Source organism: Podarcis gaigeae (assembly GCF_964106915.1).
Source record: "Podarcis gaigeae genome assembly, chromosome: 5".
Classification (NCBI taxonomy): Eukaryota; Metazoa; Chordata; class Lepidosauria; order Squamata; family Lacertidae; genus Podarcis; species Podarcis gaigeae.
This window is the reverse complement of record NC_139681.1, coordinates 73903958-73926809: the sequence shown is the minus strand read 5'-3', so window position 1 is coordinate 73926809 and position 22852 is coordinate 73903958. Positions and strand designations below refer to the sequence as shown.

The 22852-nt window shown below is 43.2% G+C and overlaps 1 protein-coding gene and 1 long non-coding RNA gene across 2 annotated transcripts; one reads left to right on the top strand and one right to left on the bottom strand.

The window, feature by feature from the left end:
* Nucleotides 1-2220: 2220 nt before the first annotated feature.
* Nucleotides 2221-2917, bottom strand: LOC310845176. Its single transcript, XR_014564546.1, has 2 exons — nucleotides 2802-2917; nucleotides 2221-2748 (listed from the first exon to the last, which is right to left on the bottom strand). It is a non-coding gene; the product is annotated as an uncharacterized lncRNA (long non-coding RNA).
* Nucleotides 2918-3226: 309 nt separating this feature from the next.
* PAQR9 (progestin and adipoQ receptor family member 9) lies at nucleotides 3227-9247 on the top strand. The gene has a single exon (XM_083739736.1). It carries the CDS (start codon nucleotides 3565-3567, stop codon nucleotides 4933-4935), a length of 1371 nt encoding a protein of 456 aa, XP_083595862.1. The 5' UTR covers nucleotides 3227-3564; the 3' UTR covers nucleotides 4936-9247.
* Nucleotides 9248-22852: the final 13605 nt, after the last annotated feature.

Below are 22852 nucleotides of genomic sequence, written 5' to 3'. Positions count from 1 at the left end.
GAGGGGAGGAAATGGAAGGGGAATTATGGGAGCTGCCTATGCTTTTTTGCAACTTGTTTTTATTGCAGCACCCTAAACAGTATGATTAAATGCTCCCCACTTCCCTGAGCAGTGGTTTCCTGTAATTAAGAAGAGCACTGAAAACTTGTGTTGTCTTTGTTTACAAATACTGTATACAAGTTGGAGCCAAATGGAAGAAAGGTTCCTTAAAGCAGCCTGAATAACCACTGATGCCATTTCAGATTCTCATAGATGGAGAAAGAGGACACAAAATAGACTCCAGTACTAGCTGGCTCTTAAGAAAAGCATTATTCCTCAATGTCAAATTATATGAAGTTAAAGAGAAACATCATTCTTCATAGATACTAAGCCTGCAGATAAAGGAATATAATTGGTATGGCCAAAGATCCTAAATTTCTCTTGCTACATACTGAAGAGAGTTTTTTCCCTAATATTTTTCCACTTCCCTGCTGGAATACAGAATGACTCTGTATATTTATTAAATACTATTTTCCTTTGCCATATGTATTTTATTATAAATTTGTTGGATGTGCAGTATCTTCTTCTGTGTAGGATCTGTTGTTCTAGTGTAAAAGCTAAACATGGCTTGTTGTTCTCTTTTCTTTCTCCAAATGTTCATTGCCTTTTATTCTGACTTGATCTGAGTGATTGCATTTTTATTCCACCCTTCCTCCAAGGAAATAGATGCCACCTCACTTCCTGAAAACAACTTGCGAGATACATTAGACCAAAAGATCATAAGCAATTGAGTTCACCCAGCAAGTTTTGTGGCTGACTGCAGGTTTGCCTCCCTGTTCATCATCCATTACACTAAGCATTGCGTCACACTGACTGGTTGGCCTGGAGCCAAACAGGAAAAGGAGGAAAAGAGGGAAGAATGTGTCAGAACAAAAAACCAAATTGTCATGTTCTAATCTGATGCCTGATCTCATGGAGGCCAGGCTGTTCACAAGTTACAGGACCACGGATAGCTCCAAGTAAATTACTTGCCCTAGCAAAAGTTGGGAGCAGACTGATATCCTTTAAACTTCTGGGCTCATCCAGACTTCCACTTGCACCGCTTACCCCAGGGAAACCTGATCATTACCACTGGGTTTTCCACGGATTGACGTTTGCTCCAAAAGTTGCTCAGACCCATGCTTTCTCCATGGATGTGTGGAGGTGCCCTCTGTCGACTTCCTCTAGGAGCCACCCGCTTGCGGAGAACTTCAGAACTTTAAAGGGCAAATCCTCTGGCCTCAAGACTGCTACTCCTTCTTCATTCCATAGCACTCCCTGTGCTGCTAGACTGGTGAAATGTAGTGGGAGGCATCTGATTCTTCAGGGGAAGATGCCCACCAAGATCCCTACGGACCCTAATGGTCCAGAGGAGACCCCTGTCCAACAGCCTCAGTTACAATGGTCTCTTGGTATCTGGCAGCCAGCTTAGAACCCTGAACTTCATCTGACTCCTCAGCTGGTGCCTCTGCAGCCTCCAGTTATGTGTGTGGATTACTGCTAGATTCAGGAGCCATGACAAAAGTAACTTCTTCAAAGAGCAAATAATTAAGCTGTGGAATTCAGTGCCACCAGATGGCTCTAAAGGGGGATTAGACACTCATGGGGGGGGATAAAGCTTCTAGACAAGGTGGCTACTGCCTCCAGATACTGGAGGCAGAGAATGCCTTTAAATATAAGGTGCTGAGGATCATGGGTGGGGCATTGTTGCACTCATGGGTCTTAAGCACAGTGGCATCTTAATAGGCTTCTGGCCACCCAGGATACACTGATGGGCACATCTAATAACATGGAAAGTCCCATTGTTTACAGTATAACACTCCTTTGTCTTTTCTTTTCAATTATTAATTTGTTGCATATACATTACATCTCCCTGTTTTATTATTTATTGGTCACCTAAAACTGGTGGGAAATTTAAAGTGGCTGCTTCATTTCATCTTTTGAAACGAATCATCAGTTATGGTCAGTCATCATGCCCCAGTACAATAAGAATACTTAAATTTCTGTAATATGCAATGACAATCGAAAACCCTGTTCAACTGATTTTTAAATACAGTAATGTGTTTTGAAGGCGGCTTCTAGGCAGGGAGGGAAGAGAAACGCTGGATAAACCAAAGGAATTGCTCCATACTGCCAGTCACAGATAACAGGCCTGTTTCATTCAGCTTTTTGGTGTATCTGTTTATCAAGGGCAAGAGAAGCTTACATGAGTGATTTAATGAGCATTCATCATGATTTGTGAGATTAGACAATGTTGCATCAAGCATTATCCCACAGTTTCCAGTGCATACTCCCTTTTCACAAAAAGTCTTACCTTTTGGGAAAGAGGCTTTGTTGCACAAGGGCTCAAAATCAGCTTTAATTGTGCAGCCTGAATTTGCCGGGATGGGTCTGGATCCCACCCCAAAGTAATGGCAGTCTGGAAGTGCTCTAAAAATCATGGCCACACCATCTGGCATGGAAAAAAGAGGCCCTTTATCTCACAAAGGTCAAGCATATACCAGTCAGTTTAATGATCCACAGAATGACATTGTGCTGTACATATTAATTTGCATTAAAATGTATAACACAATGTCATTATATGGGTTAATTATCATAGCACAAGCAATATTTTGGGGGTTTTTTAAGTAAATTGTTTAGTTGATGTACCTTTAAGGACTCACACTAACTTGTTTGTTAAAAAAAAATCTCTCTGCTCTAGTACTGAAGCGTGTGTTGTCCCGTTGGGTCCTTTTTGTTCACTGTTGTCAGAAGTTACATCCCAGTTACAGGAAAAGCAGAACCAAGTCCTAGTGTATTCAATGGGCTGCCCACAAATGAGGCTGCAGATCTTTGTGTCTGTTAATGGATGCATCGCGACATGTTGCTTTAAATCAATTTTCACTGCGCCTAAATCTATGGCTTTTGTGCACGCCTCTGTAACATCAGCCTCTTGCCTTCTCCCCCGTCAATGTTCATGCACAGGAGCTGTCATCGAGAGACCTCCAAGGTAAGCCTAAGGATATCGAATTACCAGTGAGAGGAGGACAGCTCCGCGGAGAGAGCAGAAGGGATCCCTTTTCTTGGCCAGGGTTTCGCCTAGTATTCAGAGAAAGTGACAGATGGGAAGGCAGGCAGGCAGGCAAGGGGGGGAGGGAAGGAGGGAGGGAGGGCTCACGAGGCGGCGGCGGGGGCGGGGCATCCCCGGCTTTAGCAATTAATCGGTGCTCCCGGAGAGCTGAAAGACACTGCAGTCTATGCCTTGCATCGGGGGCATCAATCATTCAACCGGCGCGCGGCACCGAGGGCGCAGTTGGGAAAGGGGAAACTTTCCCCGCAGATGATTTAAGAAACCGAAGCCGCGGCGAAAGCGGGTGGGGAGTCTGGCTGAGCTATAGAAATTGACCCAGGCGTGCCTGGCCGGGCTTGAATTACCGCGGCGATGCGCCTGCCGTTTCTCCCTGCAGGAGCTGCTGCGCGTTGGCTGGGGGCGAGCGAGGCTGCTGCTGCTGCTGCTGCTCCTGCTCCTGCTCCTGCTGCTCCTGCCTGCCTCCTGCCCTTGCTGCAATGAATGATGCGGGAGGAGGAGGAGGAGGCGGTGGCCGCCGGCGCTGCTCGGGCGAAGCACAAATCCACCGCAACTCCTCCAGTAGCAGCAGCAGCAGCAGCAAGGAAAGCGGCTTTGCCTCGGTGAGCTTACATCACAATCCCGGCTCGGGCTGCTATTTCTCTAAGCGGCACGCAGCAGCCGGCGGCCGGCCTCTCCTCCAGCCCCACGCCGGGGAGCCGTCGAGGGAGGAGGGCGCCAGGATGCCCGCGGGCGGCGGATCCGACGAGGGCCAAGCGCCCCCTGGAGCCGCGCCGTCGCCCCAGCCTGCCCGCTCCTCGGGTCGGCCGCCGTCTCGTCGGGAAGGCAGCCCCGGCCCGCTGCTGCGCTGGGACGAGGTCCCCGACGACTTCGTGGAGTGCTTCATCCTGTCGGGCTACCGGCGCCTGCACTGCACGGCGCAGGAGTGCCTGGCGTCGGTGCTGCAGCCCACCAACGAGACGCTCAACTTCTGGACGCACTTCGTGCCGCTGCTGCTCTTCGCCGCCAAGTTCTGCCGCCTGCTGCTGCTGCGCGGCGCCGGCGACGTGCCCTTCCACCACCCGGCGCTGCTGCCGCTCTGGTGCTACGCGTCGGGCGTGCTGCTCACCTTCGCCATGAGCTGCACGGCCCATGTGTTCAGCTGCCTGTCGCTGCGCCTGCGCGCCGCCTTCTTCTACTTGGACTACGCCTCCATCAGCTACTACGGCTTCGCCAGCACCGTGGCCTACTACTACTACCTGCTGCCGGGCCTCAGCCTGCTGGAGCCCCGCGCGCTCAGCCGCTACCTGCAGCAGCGCCTGGGCTGGCACGTGGACTGCAGCGCGCCGCTGGCCGCCTACAGCGCGCTGGTGCTGCCCGTGGCCTTCGCGCTGGCCGTGGCCTGCACCGTGGCCTGCTGCAAGAGCCGCTCCGAGTTTTGCGCCTACCCCTTCGCCATCCGCACCTTCGTCTTCGTCATGCCGCTCAGCATGGCCTGCCCCATCATGCTGGAGAGCCTCCTCTTCGACCTGCAGGGCCACAACCCCACGCTCTTCGTCCACTTCTACCGCCGCTACTTCTGGCTGCTGGTGGCCGCCTTCTTCAACGTCAGCAAAATCCCCGAGCGCATCCAGCCGGGCCTCTTCGACATCATCGGCCACAGCCACCAGCTCTTCCACATCTTCACCTTCCTCAGCATCTACGACCAGCTCTTCTACGTCGAGGAAGGCCTGCAGCAGTTCCTGCAAGGGCACGCGCCCGCCTCGCCCACCTTCGCGGGCACGGTGGGCTACATGCTGCTCTTGATACTGTGCCTGGGCCTGGTCATCAGGAGGTTTCTCAACGTCCCGGAAGCCTGCAAACACGATTGAGGTAGCCTCCCCTTACGGTTTCTGTTGCAGGTCTCCATTTAAATCGCGGAGGGTATTTTTTTAAAAAATATTTTATTTTGCTGGCTTGCCGCAGAAAAACTCAAGGAGGTTGACTCTCTAAGAAGCCCTGGTACCTTTCAGAGAAAGGTGCTAAGAAGAGCACTGAATTCGTCCAAATCAAGCACTGAACTCCTTAGGGGAAAATGAACACTTATGTTTCTCTGGAAACAAATTTAGATTTTAGAAAATGGCGCTCTAGCCGCATCACTGTATACAACTTACTCTTATTTATTGCTGCTTAGGATACAAAGAAAAGCCATTTAGGACCCTTTCTTGAACTCTCCTACAATTTGATCCTCAGTAAATTTTTTGAAAGCAAGCCGCACCGTCTTACTTTCAACTAATGTGCCTAGGATCAAGGTTTCAGGGGAACAATATGCATGGACCATATGAATGCTATCTACTGATTTCAGACTGTCTAGGAGATGTTATTTAAATTAGCAATATATGCTAGGCCTGCACTGACGAACTGTTGAGATTTAAAATCAGATAATGCACATGATGCACTAAGGATGTGTGTGTGTGTGTGCATTTTCTGTTAAAGTATTTTGAAGTCATATGCACTGGAACTTGGTTTTCAACACAAGCAGATTGAGTTCTGTTTCTTTTTGCATTAACTTGCCTTGGCCCCAAGGCAAATGCAGTACTTAAAACTTCTGTATAGAAATACCTTTAAGTAACTGTGAACTATAGTGGAACTGGGTTATAATTTGATCAGAAGCTGTTGGTTAAACTGTGAGAAACAAAAGGTGAGCAGGGAACATAGCCAGCCCAACCTCTACACATAAAGCCCGTCTCTTGCAAAATGCTTTATACAGTCGTACCTTTATACAGAACGCCTTGTGAGTCTAATGTTTTGGCTCCCGAACGATCAAAACTCAGAAGTGACTGTTCCGGTTTTCGAACGTTCTTTTGGAAGCCAAAAATCCAACAGGGCTTCCCTGGCTTCCAATTGGCTGCAGGAGCTTCTTGCAGCCAATCAGAAGCCGCACTTTGGTTTTCGAATGTTTTGGAAGTCGAACGGACTTCCGGAACGGATTCCATTTGACTTCCAAGGTACGACTATACTCTGGTTCTGGTGCCCATTTACAAAATATGCATCTCTTGTCAGTTGTGAAGGGTGCACATTTATATAAATGGCACGTAAGCTGAAAGTATAGCTGAAGGAGTTGTTCACTTTAGAACTAACATAGTTTCAGAACATCCTAGAAAAAGTAGCACTAAATACAGGACCAAATCACCAGTGAGTTTATGAACGTGTCAGAATATGATTGCACTATTAGTTATCCTGGCATAGCAGCCACAGAACAAACTTTCTGATTTGCTTGCATACATACATACATACATACATACATACCCAGGGGGATATGGCAGAGTTGAGCTGAAAGAGAGCTTTACAACAATCCAGTGGCAAGTTCTTTTATCATCTCCTGTGCTATATGATAGTAGCAGGGTTGTTACACCTCTTGGTCAAGTTTACAGTTTCATAGAAAAATATGTGGATGTCCCAGGATAGATGACAAGGAAGTGTTCATGAAAGATGCTGAAAATTTTATGTTCACGTTAATAGCAACTGTTATCTCAGGACTATAACTCAGAGGGGGGGGGGGGGACTACTTCTGAATTTTGATTGTGTAAACAAATCATCGGTAAAACTTATGAAAATAAAAGCTCAGAGGCACAGAGAGAAAATCCGCAACTGTACTGTTTCAGGAGAGTTGTGGAAGTAAACAAAGCACTGGTCCATGATTCCTATTCCAAGAAGAAAAACCAGCATTTAGAAACCTACAATAATAAGCTTTTATGGACTAGAACCCATTTCATCAGGCGCATGAAGTGTTTCCTCAGCTGGAATATAACACACACACACACACACAAAAAAAAAAAACCTGGGGGCAGTGATGGGATCATGAGAAGCATAGCAAAGAACAACCTGAATTGTGGGCAAGACATGCTGTGCCATTTCTGTGCAAACTCAGCACAGTGACCACTCACAATGCCAGTAATTGATTATAATCTTCTTAGCTTTCCTGTGCTAATTTGAATACCCATAGTGTGGGAGAGAACCTTGGGTACAGTCAAGCCCTAAATGAATAAAATCAGACTCCTACAAGCAATTATAGTTTGGCAGTTTTACACCGGGGGCTCCTATTGAAGTTTTTCTGTTGTTCAGCTGTCTGTTCATCAACAGCGGTGTCCTGGGTGATTTATTTATTTGTTTATTTATGCTTTTGATCATTTTGATTCTCAAAGAACGGATACAGTTTTAAAACATTAACAGCACAACTACAGTCATAAATGTGCCACCGGTGAGGGACAATTAAACAACTAAGCCGAACAAATAACAAAACACTTGTCTAAAGAGGAAGGTCCTAATTGCCTGCTTAAAAGGGGCAAGCTTCCAGAAGAGAGGATTGGAATGTTCTCTCCCTGGTTTGTGAGCTTCCCCGTTTTTTGTGTCAGATTTGTGTCTGTTCCAGTTTCAGGTAGACAGCAAAAAGACATTGTTTGCAGGTCACTGCATATACCCAGTTCGGAGAAGAGCAGGTGAATGAGTCCCTTACAGAGTGGCCTTGTGTAATATTGTTACCTTCTTGTTGGGTAATGTTAGATTGTGTAATGTTGTTACCTTAAATTGATATAGTCTAGGTTTGTTGCAGAGTCTGGTTCCTCAGGTGTGTGTCTCACTAGTTGTCCTGTTGCTGGTAAGGGAACTCTTAGAGATCAAGCCAGCCTCAGGACCTATGGAAGAGCAATATCATTGTCCAATGTGGTCATTCATCATCTTGCAGTCCTTTGGGTAGAGGCCTCTCCTTGCTTACAAACAAACACCCTTTTGCTGTCTTGCCTAACACAAACAGGTCAGTCTTTTGCCCAAAGTCTGTGTACATCAGACATTAAAAAGAAAACAGCAGAACATTTCACTCTCCCAGAACACACTGCTGCTTACAGGAAAATCACTGCACTCCAAAACCAAAAAACTTTCCAAGGGAGGTTCCAGCACGGAAATGCCAAATTTGAATATATAAGCAGTTTGAATCAATTATTTCAAGAGTCAAATTGGAAACAAATCTTTCTCTTCCACTCTGGGCTTTGAATTAGCATAGCAAAGCATAGAGCATTACTGCTGTTGGGAGTGGTCACCCTGTTTATTTTGCATACACCTGAGCTTTTCATGGAAACATTACTGACTGTTGAATTACATGGCCTTTGGGCTCCACTGTTTACTATTTTGCACCCTCTATACCTCCAGGTTTGACTGTAGAAAAATCTACCAACTGAAGATACCTCTTTATGTGTGTGATGATGGGTTCCAGTTCACCAAACCTTATGCTACAATATACCTGTTAGTCTTTTTGATGCCACAATACTAAATGATTTTTATTTTTTACTATAATGAACTAGCACAGCCACCCCTCTGTGATCCATAATCCTACATAAGAACATAAAAAAGCCCTGCTGGATCAGGCCAAAGGCCCATCTAGTCCACTATCCCGTTCTCTCAATGGTCAACTAGATCTCTATGGGATGCACAACAACACTCTCTCCCCTCTTGTAATTTCCACCAACTCATATTCAGACTCCCATAGTGACAACATAGCCATTTTGGTTAGTAGGCACTGATAAGTAGCCTTATCATGTAGCGGTGGCCTTGAATTTCGATAGCAGAAACAACACGTATTGTGGGTTGGCCTAAATTGAATACTTTAAAATGTAAGGAAAACATCAGGATCAATTTGGAAGAGTGAACTATTTGTCAGGAACTTAGGTGAAGTAATATTGTTCATTCTATACTCTTTCTCTGTTCCCCTGCTATTTCCTAATTCAACATTGTGCAGTCATAGATGGGCGTTAAGAGTCACCTAATTTCAAGATAATCAGAAGGTGTGTTTTTTAGGTGACTCTGTTTTTTCAGTTTCCTGTTAGATGTATGGATAAAGAGCACCCCAACCCCCTTAATGAATAAATTCTAGAGCAGTTCAGGGTATTTCAGTTCAAAAGTTGTTCTGTGATGAACAGTTGCTTTTATTCTTGACCAGACATTCTGTCAGTACTCATATCATTTTAAGGCTGTAAGCAAGGCAGTATTTTTTCCAGAGGGGGAGATAACATAATCCGAGCAAATAGTGACAATAATTGTCATGACATAGTGGTATGGTACTATATAATGCAAGGATATTATACTATGAAGTTTAGGTGGCAAACCATTGGTTTTATCCACTGGAAATAAATGGTATCATTTGTTAGTGGATTGTTCCTGGTTTGATTTGAAACATAGGTATTCTTCTCTAAGTTCATCAAATCACAGATAAGACCAGAACACTGAGGCCCTCCCATGCAGATAGAATGGTTGGGTTCTGCTTAATAAGTTTTTGAACAAGTTTTTTGCCTACGCCTGCAGCAGAGCAAGCAAACAAACCAGGAACTCTTCGGCCAACCATAGTTTCCCATTTAATCCAAACTGGGAAGCTATGGTTGCCAGCTTCCAGGATATTAAACCATAATTTGAAGTTGGTTTAATATCCTGCAGTGAATAATTATTGTTTTCAGGATTGGGCAAAATGGGAAACTATGAATAATTACAGGGCTCCTGGTTTAGTTGTGTGTCATGAAAAGCTAGGAGCAGAGGGGCTAAGTGAGGGGAGGGGAAAGGATCGTTCATATTGTGGATAACTGAGCTGAGATTTATTTATTATAATTTATATTTGTTTATTAAATTGTATACTGCCCTTCATCTGAAGATCACAGGGTGGTTCACAACATAAAAATACAAAATGAGAACACAAATACATAATAAAACAAGAACACAGAAATCAAAGCAATAACCTTTCTCCCATAAACACATTTAAAAGGCCATAGAATGTTTAATCAGCCAAAGGCCTATTTATAAAGAAATATTTTCGCCTGGTGACTGAATGATTATCAGCACTGGATTAATCCTTAACCATGGTTATGTTTTCCTTAACCATGGCTAACTGTTACATTTTAATGCATTAGGATTTTTTAATATAAAAAATTAAATGTGCATATATATATATCCCACTCTTCAACTCTAATGAAGTTTCTAGAGCAGCTTACAAACAACACCACAAACTACTGAAAATTACAGTCATCACATTAAAACAACAAATAGCAGGCCATGAGTCGAATGACAGGTGTTAAAACCAATTTAAAACACCAAGCCCAGTAAGATAACACAGGTATCAGTACAATTATAAATTAAGTATTGGCCACAAACTAGAATGTGAAACCATAGTTTGGTACACATTTTGTGGTCTTAACCTTCATTAGTCTCAATTATGGCTAAGCATTATGTAAAAAGAGAAAAAGGGCCTGGCTGGGGAAATACATGTTTATTGCACAATATGCAGTATATCAACATTTTGTTTCTCTTTAGCTAAGTCTGCCCAGCCTGTGACTTTGTATAGTTTCATACGTTTCTCTTCTCCAAATGAGGAGCAGCTGCAGGTTTTAACCTTTTATCGTATTCTGCACATATTCCGCGTATACGGCACAGTGAATCTGACATGGGCTTGCTAAAAATAAATGTTGTTGTTTGGGTGAAATTCATCCAGAACAACATAATTGTTTTAATGATTTGCCCCCAAAATGACTCACCCAGCCTTCAAAATAAATAATTTATCCGGAGCATTTCTCCAGGAGAGGCCATTAGAGCATCGAGTTCAGCAATTAAGAAATGCACTGGAAAATGGAAAAGTCAAGGAGTTAACACTCTCACTGCTATGAGAAACCTCAGAGTCCAATTTAAATCTGAAAAGAGGTTTATACCGTATAATGAGTGGCGGGTGGGTTTTTTGTTTTGCTTTTTGTGCTTACTAGTTACATCGTAAGGGGCATCCTGCAAAGCAATGTCAGAAAGGCCGTGGCGAACGGTAAAAATACATTTGATATTTCGACCATGTGATGGCTTCTATATATATCTCAATTACAGATAAAAGCTTATGGTGCTGATATGGTGTTAGCTGTTCTTACAGCTACTTACTTTACTACTCTTTCCACCTAGAGACCTAACAGCCTTTTTCCTAGTCGGGATTCGTTCCATAATCCATGGATATGAAGCATGCTAAACCTCCCAAGTCCACCTAAGGAGTCAGTTGTTACTTGTGGTTGCTTACATGTGTTTTACTGGATCTATCAGAGGGCAAATATTTGTTTAGAAATCTTTATATACTGCCCTTCACCCCATTTGAATTTCAGGGCGGTGTAAACCCAATTTATATCATAGCAAGAAATAATAAGACAGCCGATAAAATAGATCACGTTAGATCACCATTTTTAAATTGAAAAACATTTCTAAGGCTATCTGTGCTTCAGATATCGATTGCCATATTTCTATGCAGGATTTCTAGGGTGCAAGTATTTGAATGTTTGTTTTTAGCCCCGTTGAAGGGCACACCTATAGCAAAGGCGGCATAGTTTGCTAATTGATGGTTTATTGTCCGTAAATATGGGGAGAAAGCTATAATATGAAGGTCCATCATTTTCTTTTTGGTTTTAAGTCAGTGGCAAAAGCTATGCTACGTTATTTGTGAGCAAGAGGCAACTCCATTTAGGTAAGAGGGCAAACGCCGTTCATTATATCCATAGACATATGCTATGTCCAGACACCAACTCTGCCGCTGAGGGCTGTTTAGGGAAGAGATTTGTACAAAGCTTTGAATACTTCTTCCTTTCTGTAATGTGTCTGGATTCAACGCCTTTCTCTAAAACATTGTAGGGGAATGGGATGGCCATTGTTCATTGGTATTTGAGCAATGGACCCCCTTTATGGAAGAGTCTCTAACAGACCAGGGGGTAGGCATTCTCAGATCCAGGGACCAGCCCTACAAGCCTATTTAGCCCTCAGGGCTCCACCCGCCAGGCTACACACCCTCCCTTGACACACCTCCTCTTCCCAGGCCACACCCCTTACTAGCCCTGCTTCACAGCAGCCTCAGGTGTTTTTGCTGGAATGTGATCTTGAACTCTGATCACGACCGCTTGTTTGTCTGGATGGAAGATAGACAGGTGTATGAGTGCGGAAACTAGCCTACTGCATAAACTTAAAACTTACAGTTGCTGCCCTGCCCACTTTTGCCTCTGGGCTGGCATGAGGCCCCTGGAAGGTTTCCCAGAACAGAATGTGGCCCTCAAGCCATACAAGGCTTACAACTGTGTTTCGTAAAATAGTGCACCAGTGGATGTTATCCACTTATAAAGGGCAGGTGCTTTGCATACCAAGGGAAACCTGCTGGCTTTGGCAAAACATTTTGTTTGAGAGTTTATGTGATATATATTCCACAAAACATAGTGATTTCTACAGAGAACATAATGTTTTCAGTTGCCGCAGTACATGTTCCGGTTCTCAGTTTGTTTATTTTTCATCCCAGGTTGACCATACTAGATATTATAGAATGTCTGAAAGTGGGGTCTGGAGTACATTCATTTGTATGTCAGTTGTACCTATCTAAGAGTGCAGCTAAAAGTGCACTTCAAAGCATTTGTTCACCATCATTATTATTCTTTAAATTTGTATACCTCCGTATACCCGTAGGTTTCAGGGCGGTTCACAACACATTTATTCAGAATTAGATTCCTTGAAATAAATGGGATTTGCTTCTGAGCGAGAACATCAAGGATTATTGTGGCACCTTAAAGACTAACAAATTTATTACGGCATAAATTTTCAAGGACCACAGTCCATTTCATCCGCTGCACTTTTTCAAAAAAAGGTATCCTTAAGACTGGCATCAAAATATTCATCCCTTTCTGAGGCTAACATTTTCAAGTTGAGAGGCCACAGAAAAGGTTGTGAATCCACAATTCTCCATGTTTAATATGTAGAAATGGAGCAGGCAGACAAAAAATGTTACCATTCTGCCTTACTCATTCTGAGCTTATTTGAACTTATTTTCTCATGTTCACACTCCCACCTAGTTAGCCATTCCAGCAGAATTGTAACTTGACTATTTTCTGTGTTTGAATCAGTAGAAGCCATCTTAGTAATGGTATTCCTCCTGGCAAAATTGTATGGGGACGTTATACTTTGAAACTAGCTAAAATCATTTGGTTGTTGTCCACATGCCTTACAGCAGGATGTTGTTGGGTGACTCCAACTCCCATCAGCCCCAGCCAATGTGGCTAGTGGTCACGGATGATGGGAATTGTAGTCCAACAATATCTGGAGGCTCACAGGCTGCACACCCCTGCCTTACAAGCAAAGCATCATTCACACAGCAATTGCCCAATTATGCACGTTACAGTTTCCTGCTTAAGTTGCTGGAGCACAGAGCTGAGAATTAAAATTGCACCTGGATTCTAATTCCAGCAGTCAGTATAGTCATTCAAGTTTTTCATAAGAATAAAATGCAATTAAGAACTTCACCATAAACACTTGGGACACAATCTGGTTCAACCATGGGCAGAAAGCAGAACAAAGAGCCTGGAGCCCTCCAGGTGTTGTTAGAATGCAACACCCATCCATTTCTGCCAGCATGGCTAATGGTCAGAGATGATGGGAGTTGTTGTCCAACAAGGTCAGGAAGGCCACAGGTTCCTCATTCGTGGTGTAGAGCCTTGGAAGTCCCCTCTCCTTGCCTATATTTCAGGTAGCAGACTGAGAGTTATTACAGACAATAAGAGGTCTAGGGTGTTCTGTACAGTATATTGCTATTCATCCAGCTCCATTCATTGCAACTTACATCGCTGCATAATGTGCGTACGAATGTGGGAAGGGGGAAACAGGGCTTATTTGAGTCTTGGGTATCCTCCAGGTGCTGATGCCATGTTGGGGGACTGTGGTTGTGGCTTTGTGGTGCAATCCAGCAAAGCTTCGGCACTTTTTAAAGTGCCCCCGATTTCAAGCACATGCTTGATTAACACTCAGAGAAATAAACAGTATGTTGTAGCGCTTAGCTTTGTCTAGATTGCTCACGTTTTTGAAATGCAGATTTGTTGTCCTCACTGGGGAATTAAGACCCACCCCCCAAAAATTAAGTTCCATTGATTGTGCATAGGAATGAACCATTTAGTCAACAGGATTATGCCAGACATGTATTCAGTCATTCTTCTCTGTTACTCCACCTATAAAATGGGGATTATTTGCTTAACTACCTCATCAGAAATGTTTATGAGTAAGTGTCTTCAAAACACTTTGAAAGCAATGCAGAAAGAACTAATGGAGTGTTTGACACTAAGAGTGTTGTTTACTTCTGGTGGTTCATTTTCTCATCTGTAGAAGAAGCATTTATGCCTGTAAGATTTAAACAAACAAACAAACACTTGCAAACCCTTCCATTTGTGGTTCAGTTTCTGTTTCAAAAATTCAGAAATGATCTTGGGAGTAAACCTTATTGAATTCAATGGGACTTAGTTCTGAGTAGACAAGGTTAGGATTGCACTGCAAATTCTCATTGTCTGTACCAAAATGCCTTACCCAGGTATGGTGTGAACAGCAAAGTGTCTTTACAACAGAATACAGAATTGCAAGAGAGGGGTAAGGCAAACATGTTTCTTTTGAAAATATTTATTGCTTTGCCCAGAATTTACCTTTAGTACATGCTTAGAAAAAGGTCGCCGTCTGTCCTGTCGTCTGCCAGTGAAAATAAATAGGGAAAATTCTCATTGGTTTTATATTGTTGTATTTGTTTTGGTGCAACGCTGGTGCAGTGTTGTTTCACCTTTCAGAGTGAAACACAAGGTACAGTTACACACTGAAATGACTGCAGTGTTCCCCAGATGTAATAATGTTACTTCAGAGAAAATTATTCACAGTCCAGTGGGGCTGACTCCCCACAAAATTGTAGCTTCAAAGACTCTATCCCTTTCCCAACCCTCGTGGTCCTCTTTGAAACTACTTTTCTGAATGGTACATCTGAGTAGGTGAGACAGACAAAATACATCTAGGGACTTACTCGATGAGTGGCGGTAATCAGATCTGGATAAATTTGAAGGGCAGTATGCACTTCAGCCAGTTTAAAGAGAAGAGTTTGGATTAAAGCCAGTTAATTCTCAGTGACTTCCACTGGATATTTATATTATTTTATTCTTGGGTATTATGTAATTTATTTTTGCTGTCTTTGGTTTTTAAAGAGCCGGGGTGTGCCTGTAAGTACTTGATCTTATAAAAATGCAGATCGCTTTCTCTCCCATATGTTGCTTGTTGATAACAGCCTACTGAGAATTTTTCCTTCTCGGTCCTTCCGTTGGGAGCTGCCCAACATAACTTGCACAGAGTAAGAGAGATAACTCCAGCACCTATGTATTCTTTAAGGCCAATTTTATTTTCAGAAGTTGTGGTATGTGTATCTCCCTGGAAAGATTGCTAATAGAGGCATAAACTGAAATCACACTTGCTGCAGAATGGGATTTTGTTTTTTAGAGTCAATTCAGAAGTGCGGCTGAATGTATTTACTTATTCATTCGTTCACAATATTTATATACTGCCCAATAACAGAGTTTTATGGATGGCTTTTAATAACAGTAAAATGCAAACAATAAAATATAAACCAGGAGAACAAAATCAGTATAACAAATCCTAACCAAGAAATAAATTTTAGATTTTAAAATGTAAGAGTCGAAGGACTAGGAAAATAAAAGGGTCTTGGCCCAAAAGGACCACAAAGTGGACACTAGGCAAGTCTTTCTGGGGAGACCATTCCACAGCCAGGATGCAAACTGCAAAAATAGCTGTTTTCTGTTGTCATCACCCGATGCACCCAATAATTTCGGGGGAGGGCAGGGTAAAAGAGGTGAGCCCAGATGAATACAGCTCACATGTTTGGAAGCACTCATATATCAGCATCTCCCTGGAAGGAGAAACTCTCCCTTCAGTGGAAAGGTTAAAATAAGAACAGCATATTTGAACAGGGTGCCTATTGCCCTGCCCTGGGGTAGGCTTGAGCTATTCATTGTCGAATTTACGGAGACCTGGTGCAACATAGTTCAGAATATCAGGCACAGCGGGGGACTATGTGTGTCCCACTTAAAAAGAGGTTGATGAGCTGCTAATACAGGTACAGTTCACAGACATGCGCACACCCAGGAGAGATGTGGTGGGCCCTCTGTTCACGTAAGCAGGGACAGAGGATGTGCAGCTTCCTGTTGTGCTGTCTAATACCACTTCCAATTAGTGTGTTCAGGGGAAACAAGAGCAGCCATTGAACAACTTCTTCCTTGGTGGCCTGCCATGGATTCGGGGCTATGCACCTTTTCCTTGCATGTATTCTTTCCCTCTGCCTCCTTGCAGGGTGGCAAAAAAGAGGAGGGGAGGTGTGTCCCCAGAACTGGGCTGTAATGGTTCTAGGGGTTGCTCGTGCGTAAGCCGGTGCAAACACCTGGCTGGGTTGCCTGAGTGAACCTTTTCTGTCCGGACAGCCACTCGCCCGTGGCTGTCTCAATCGCTGGCAGAATCCGTCAGTGGGCGTTTCTTGAACTTCTTCCAGCAAAGAAGCTCTTTGACGCCTAGTCTCCGCCTACTCTCCCTGCGCGGAAGCCTTCTGCACAAGGAGGGTGTGGGCAGTGGAGGACCCCTACTCTCCCCACTGGTCCCCGGCAAGGAGTCATGGGACCGCCTCGTTGCTTCCCCCATCTGCCCCCCTTCTCCACTGGTGCTATGCTGATTCTCTTCCCCAGAAGATGGGCTGCCTCTCCCAATCCCAGGACGCTCTCTGGAATCTCTCTGGATTTTGCTCTCTCCCTCTGGCACTGATGGCCGTTCCCTGACATGGGCCAAATAAAGTTGCACTGTATTTTTGAGGCTGGGAAGCTGAAATAAGAGACCTTCATTCAGCCACCTTTAAGAGCCTTAAATCAGGTGCCATGGAAACTACTTATAGTCTCCCTGGTTGATGGCTGCAATGGGAAACAAAAATCCTTCTCCAGTCACTTTCCAGCCTCTCTTTATCAACCTTGCAGCTCTCCTCCCTTCTCCTTCCATCCCTTTTCTATTACAGGAGGGAGAAGAAGATATGTGTACCGTGTCAATGTCTGTTCATTTCTGGGGGGTTCTTGTCAGATCCAATGGGCAACAATTTCCCCTGGGCTACCAGTGAAGGAACTCCAAGGTTAAAGGGCCTATATCGTACATCCCACTATGAGTTCATATTTCTGAGTTTGCTGCTGTATTTAAGAATTTACTGAATGGAATTTGTTAGGGATATCCTTCTACCTGCTGGTGTGTTGAACACTTGTTCTTGCCACAGGGTTTTGTTAACATGATGCCTGTGAAAACGAAGATAGCAAAGTGCAAGTGTTTATTTTAATCTTCTGTGTTTGCTTGTTTGCTTTTTAAAGGATTTGTTCTTAAAAGTCTTGGTTGCTAATTATATTGTCAAATCAAGGTACTGTACATTTTTTGGCAGAAAGGGGGGAAGTAAAGAAATCCAAATAAAACTGTTTCTGAAATCAGCTTTTAGATCAGCTTGTGAAGTTTGCTTCTGAACATTAGATCTGCTGGACCACAGTTCGCATTGTCTTCCATGTTACATGTAAATGATGGCCTTCGCAGCTATAATGATTCCATGCAATGTGTACATAAGTGTTCTCACTGCATTTTTACTGTCACTTAGACTCAGACTGTGATGCAATCTGGAAGATGTAATGGGTGTTACTCATGCTCATTGCAGACCCATTGAAATGAGTGGGACAAATCAGTCTTAGCTGATTTAAATCCCTTTGATTTCATTGTGCTCACTTTAAGCATGGCTCTCTCTGGATCTAGCCAATATGAGCAACTAAAAAGGAAAACCATATGTCATTGAATTGAACAATTTTGAAATGTGTTAAGTTTCAATAAGGCTACATTGTGGTACAGATGAGCCTTGAACGCTTTGTCAGTGGTTTCATTTCAGTAGAATCAGCCTAGCTGGTCCTACAGTGATTATATTACAAGACAAAGTTAGGGCCCTATCATTTCTTCAGTGTCAGCACAGCACTGAGCACCATATTCTTAATAATAAGTTCTTAGGACATGACTATATTCAGAAACGTTCTCTTTAGCTACCGTGGCTCAGGAAGATAGCAAAATCCCGACGATCATGTCATCAGGGTTTGGTTGCTTTAGGTAAAAAGGTAAGGTAAAGGACCCCTGGACAGTTAAGTCCAGTCAAAGCCGACGATGGTGTGCAGCACTCATCTCGCTTCAGGCTGAGGGAGATGGCGTTTGTCCACAGACATCTTTCTGGGACATGTGGGCAACATGACTAAACCACTTCTGGCACAGTGGAACACCACGACAGAAGCCAGAGCGCACAGAAAAGCCGTTTACCTTCCTGCCACAGCGATACATATTATCTACTTGCACTGGCATGCTTTCGAACTGCTAGGTTGGCAGAAGCTGGGACAGAGCAACGGGAGCTCACCACCGTCGCACGGATTCGAACCATCAACCTTCCAATCGGCAAACCCAAGAGGCTTAGTTTACACCAGAGGATCACTCGTAAAGCATAACATTTTGCAAAATTCCGTACAGTATCATTCATCTCGTTGTGCAGAGATGTCTCTTTTCATTGTTTTGTTGCCAGTTGTTTCTTAGGAAGGATCCAACCTCCTTTTTAAGGAGTGATAAGGAGCTTGTTTTGATTTGTACCTATTATTGACAGTCATTGTGCTCAATTGACTAAACACTGGAGTCATAAGATGCCCTCCTAGGCTGTATATCAGTGCCACAGGCTTGCCAGAAGTCTGTGTCAGGAGCTTCTCCATATCTCCTTGCAATCTCCATTGGTGTTCCTATTTGCAAAACGCATGTAATCAGCAGGTGAGTTTTCACCTAGTTGGAAGGCAGCCTGCCATATATTTATGTTTGCACCTGTCTTTCCAGCTCTTCATTTTGGCTTTGGGGTGTGCTATCGTCCCTCTGATCAAAATGTTCAGACTGGTCTTGAGCTGGAGAATGAAATCAAGGAGGTATCCTAACCTAAAAGGGAAGTGCTGTAGTAACAGGTGGCTTCAATTGCCCTCACATATACTGGGTACGTGTCTGTTCCAGTTACAAAAGATACAGGTAGTATCTTTCTAGATATGCTAATTCTACAAACCTGCAGGCCAAGACAGGCAAGCTGGAGTGCTTGGCATCAGAGAAGAGATAGCTATTGCTGGAATTATAGAATTGCAGAAAACTGACTGTGAACCTGTTGAACATGATTGTCTCTAGATACAAATTCTACAGGAAGGAGAGGCGAGGGTGTGCTGAATGTGGCGTCATTCTTCTGGCTGCTATGTACAAAGCTCTTTCTTAAAAAATTGAGACATGCACCAAAGTTATTATCCTTTACCCACTGCTTTGGGAGTGAGCCCTGTTGAGTACAGATGGCAGTGTAATTATGTCACTTGAGGTGGTGACCTGTTTTGTTAATGCAACACTAATTCACTTCCTCTCTTGACACACGGTAAAGTTGATGTTGCATTAAAACAAAAAACACAGATCGCCATCTTAAGTGACACAATTAATCCTTGTTCACTTTTAGTGGCGCTCCACCTCGTATGTGTGCAGGAGATGAAAGCAAGTGTAAGAATTGTAGGTTTGGCCTTGTGTGTCTAAATCTATTCCTTCATTAAAGTGCGCATACTCCACCTTTCTTTTAAGAAGATCAATGAGGCTAATGACAAACTGAAGCAAATACAGTAAAACAAAACTATCAAAAGGAGCAGAACACAACCAAATATGAGGCAGCTATTAAGACAATTGGCATCCTCATGGAGTAAAAACCAATACAGATTTGCAAGTTTAAAATAGATCAGGGCAGGAGAGCCATTATTGGACTCAGGTGTGAGAGAAATCGCCACTCAGCCATGAAGCTCACCAGGTAACCTTGGCCAGTTGCTCTCTCTCAGCCTAACCTACATTGCAGGGTTGTTGTGAATGTAAAGTAGGAAAGACTATGCACGTCTTAAGATTCTTGAAGGAAAATTGGGATATACATGTAGGTGGGATATATAAATCATTTACGGTACAAGAGATTTTAGTTGTCCACATTAAGGGTATTGAGAGAGCAAAATGAGCCTTTCACAGGAGGCAGTTCCAGAGCCTCAATATGGCCACTGAAAAAGGCCTTTCCCCTGCCCCAATTAACCATACTTTTGGGAATGTTGAAACACACGAGGTCAGGTGCATACTTCAGGGATGGGGAACCTGTGACTTTCCATATGTTGCTGGACTCTATCTTCCATCAGCCCCAGCCACATTGCTAACGGTCAAGGATGATGAAACTGCAGTCCAACAATATTGGGGTGGGTGGGGCACAGGGTCTCCACCTTGCCATATATCACGTGGGTGAGATTAATAGCAGTAAATTTGCTGTTAATCTAAGATAATTCTATAGAAAAGCACTAATATGTCAGAGAAACCACTATCTGTGTAAGTGACAGCCATTTGTTTAAGTCTGGAAAGATTAAACACTTGTTATCTTTGGGGCCCACACCAAGACAGATGGGAGCTAACCAAATACAGTGGTACCTCGGGTTACAGACGCTTCAGGTTACAGACGCTTCAGGTTACAGACTCTGCTAGCCCAGAAATAGTACCTCGGGTTAAGAACTTTGCTTCAGGATGAGAACAGAAATCGTGCAGTGGCGGCGCGCCGGCCCCTTTAGCTAAAGTGGTGCTTCAGGTTAAGACAGTTTCAGGTTAAGAACGGACCTCCAGAACGAATTAAGTTCTTAACCCGAGGTACCACTGTAGCGCATCATACTTTTTATTCACTGGTATGTATCTGCAAGCTCCTGCTGTGGTAAATTAGGTATTTGCCATGTTGTGCTGCGTTGCTCCTGAGTTGTCATCACACCAGTGTCAATTGTGGTCATTTCTTCTCCTGTCATGACATTTGTCACAGTAGTGACTTGCAAAAGGCAAGGAAAGGGGATTCCCTTCCACACTAGAGAGCACAATTAAAAAAAAAAGGTTTTCCCTGGAATAATTGAATTTCTTACTAAGGACATCAATAATGACTTGCTCGCCTTGGTCTCCATGTGTAGCAGTACCAGAAAGTAAGCTAAATCTTCAGCCTTGTATTACATAGCACTCTGGATAGGATTGGTTCCCCTCTGTTTTGCAATGCAAAATGGGAGGTTTATACATCCATGTTGCTGTTTGCTTAGTTTCCTCTGTGTTGCCCATAAATACTTCCTGTTTGCAGGTGTTCTTAACTCTGAAACACTATCCAGCTGCTTCTGGATTGCTATGTATTAAGGAAGAGTAGTCTGGGTCCTATTCTGCAAAACATTTTATGCCTTGGGTAGGAAGTACCATATTTTTCCGTGTATAAGACTAGGTTTTTTTCCTTAAAAATAATGTCCAAAATTTGGGGCATCTTATACACTGATAGATCTCCCCCCATTTTCTTAAATCAGAATCCCCCCAATAGGGGGTGTCTTATACATGGGGATGTCTTATAGGTGGAAAAATATGGTAGTTCCTGATTGTGTGCCTAGATTGAGAGATGGGCCAGTATAGAGCTCACCAAACAATTACTTCTTGTACACAAGTTATTGTACACCAAGAGCAAAACTGTAGTATAGTATCTTATCTTGGCGTTAGGGACAGGTTGAACATATAATTCAAAAAGTGTGTCATGAGTATGGATGGGCAAATCTGCCAAATTTTGGATGCTCTCAGTTTTGAAGGATGACTATGCTTCAGACTACGCTTCGAGAGCCAGTGTGGTGTAGTGATTAAGAGCGATGGACTCGTAATCTGGTGAACCAGCTTTGCATCTCCACTCCTCCACATGCAGCTGCTGGGTGACCTTGGGCCAGTCACACTTCTTTGAAGTCTCTCAGCCCCACTCACCTCACAGAGTGTTTGTTGTGGGGGAGGAAGGGAAAGGAGAATGTTAGCCGCTTTGAGACTCCTCAGGGTAGTGATAAAGCGGGATATCAAATCCAAACTCTTCTTCATCTTCTTCTTCTTCTTCTTCTTCTCTTCTTCTTCTTCAGAAAGTGAACTGTTTTGGGAAGTTCAAATTAGGTAGGTTTGCCTTTAGATATGAACTGAACTGGGATGACGATGATGATTTGTTCTCCATCCATACCCTTGAGTTAGTTTTACCATCCATTTTGTCCACCAAGAGGAGGTTCCTAATAATAAAACCTCCATGCAGGATTGTTGCACATCTTAGAAATTGAGCCTTCAATCCCAAGTATGCTGAATTGTGTTAGAATCCGAGACCTGGGAGAAGAACTGGTGGAGGAGGATTGGAAGAAATTTAAGGACTATCTACAAAAACATTGTAAATTGTATGAATGTTAAGAAAGATGTAAGATCGGTAATAAGATGGCTCCAACAAATTAGTTATAAGGAATATAAGTATAAATGCAACGGAAAGATAAGACAAATTTTGGATAAATAATATTCTAGAATCAAGATTTAAAGAATAAGAGTGATTTAAATTCTAAAATTTGAGACCTAATATTGGACAATTACATAATATAAATCGAAATAAGTAAATAATTTGCTAGAAAAAATTATGTGTTCAGAGTGCAGGAACAAGAGTTGTGAGGAAGTCCAAAGATGAGAATGAAATGTGGTTATTGAAAAAGAATATGTATTTATGTACGTTGTTTATTGTTTAAAAATTTAATAAAAATTATTTTAAAAAAAATTGTGTTAAAGCCTCACTGAACACTGGGGGCCTTAATTTTCAAGTAAACAGGTATGGAATTGGGCTGTAAGTTTGCATTCAGGCAATATTTTTCTTTAGTAATGGTTGCCAAAAAAAATCCAAGAAGTGCATGGGTGTGAGGCATGTGCCTCCTAAACTATGGTATAAGCTGGGACAATGATACCAAGGTTGTGCTGTTCTTGTGCTATCCTTGCTTTGCTACTTCTGCTGATCCTTTTATCCATTTTTTTTAACTA

Excerpts from the sequence above, each read along its gene's own strand:
- PAQR9 (XM_083739736.1), top strand. The coding sequence starts at position 3,565 with ATGAATGATGCGGGAGGAGGAGGAGGAGGCGGTGGCCGCCGGCGCTGC.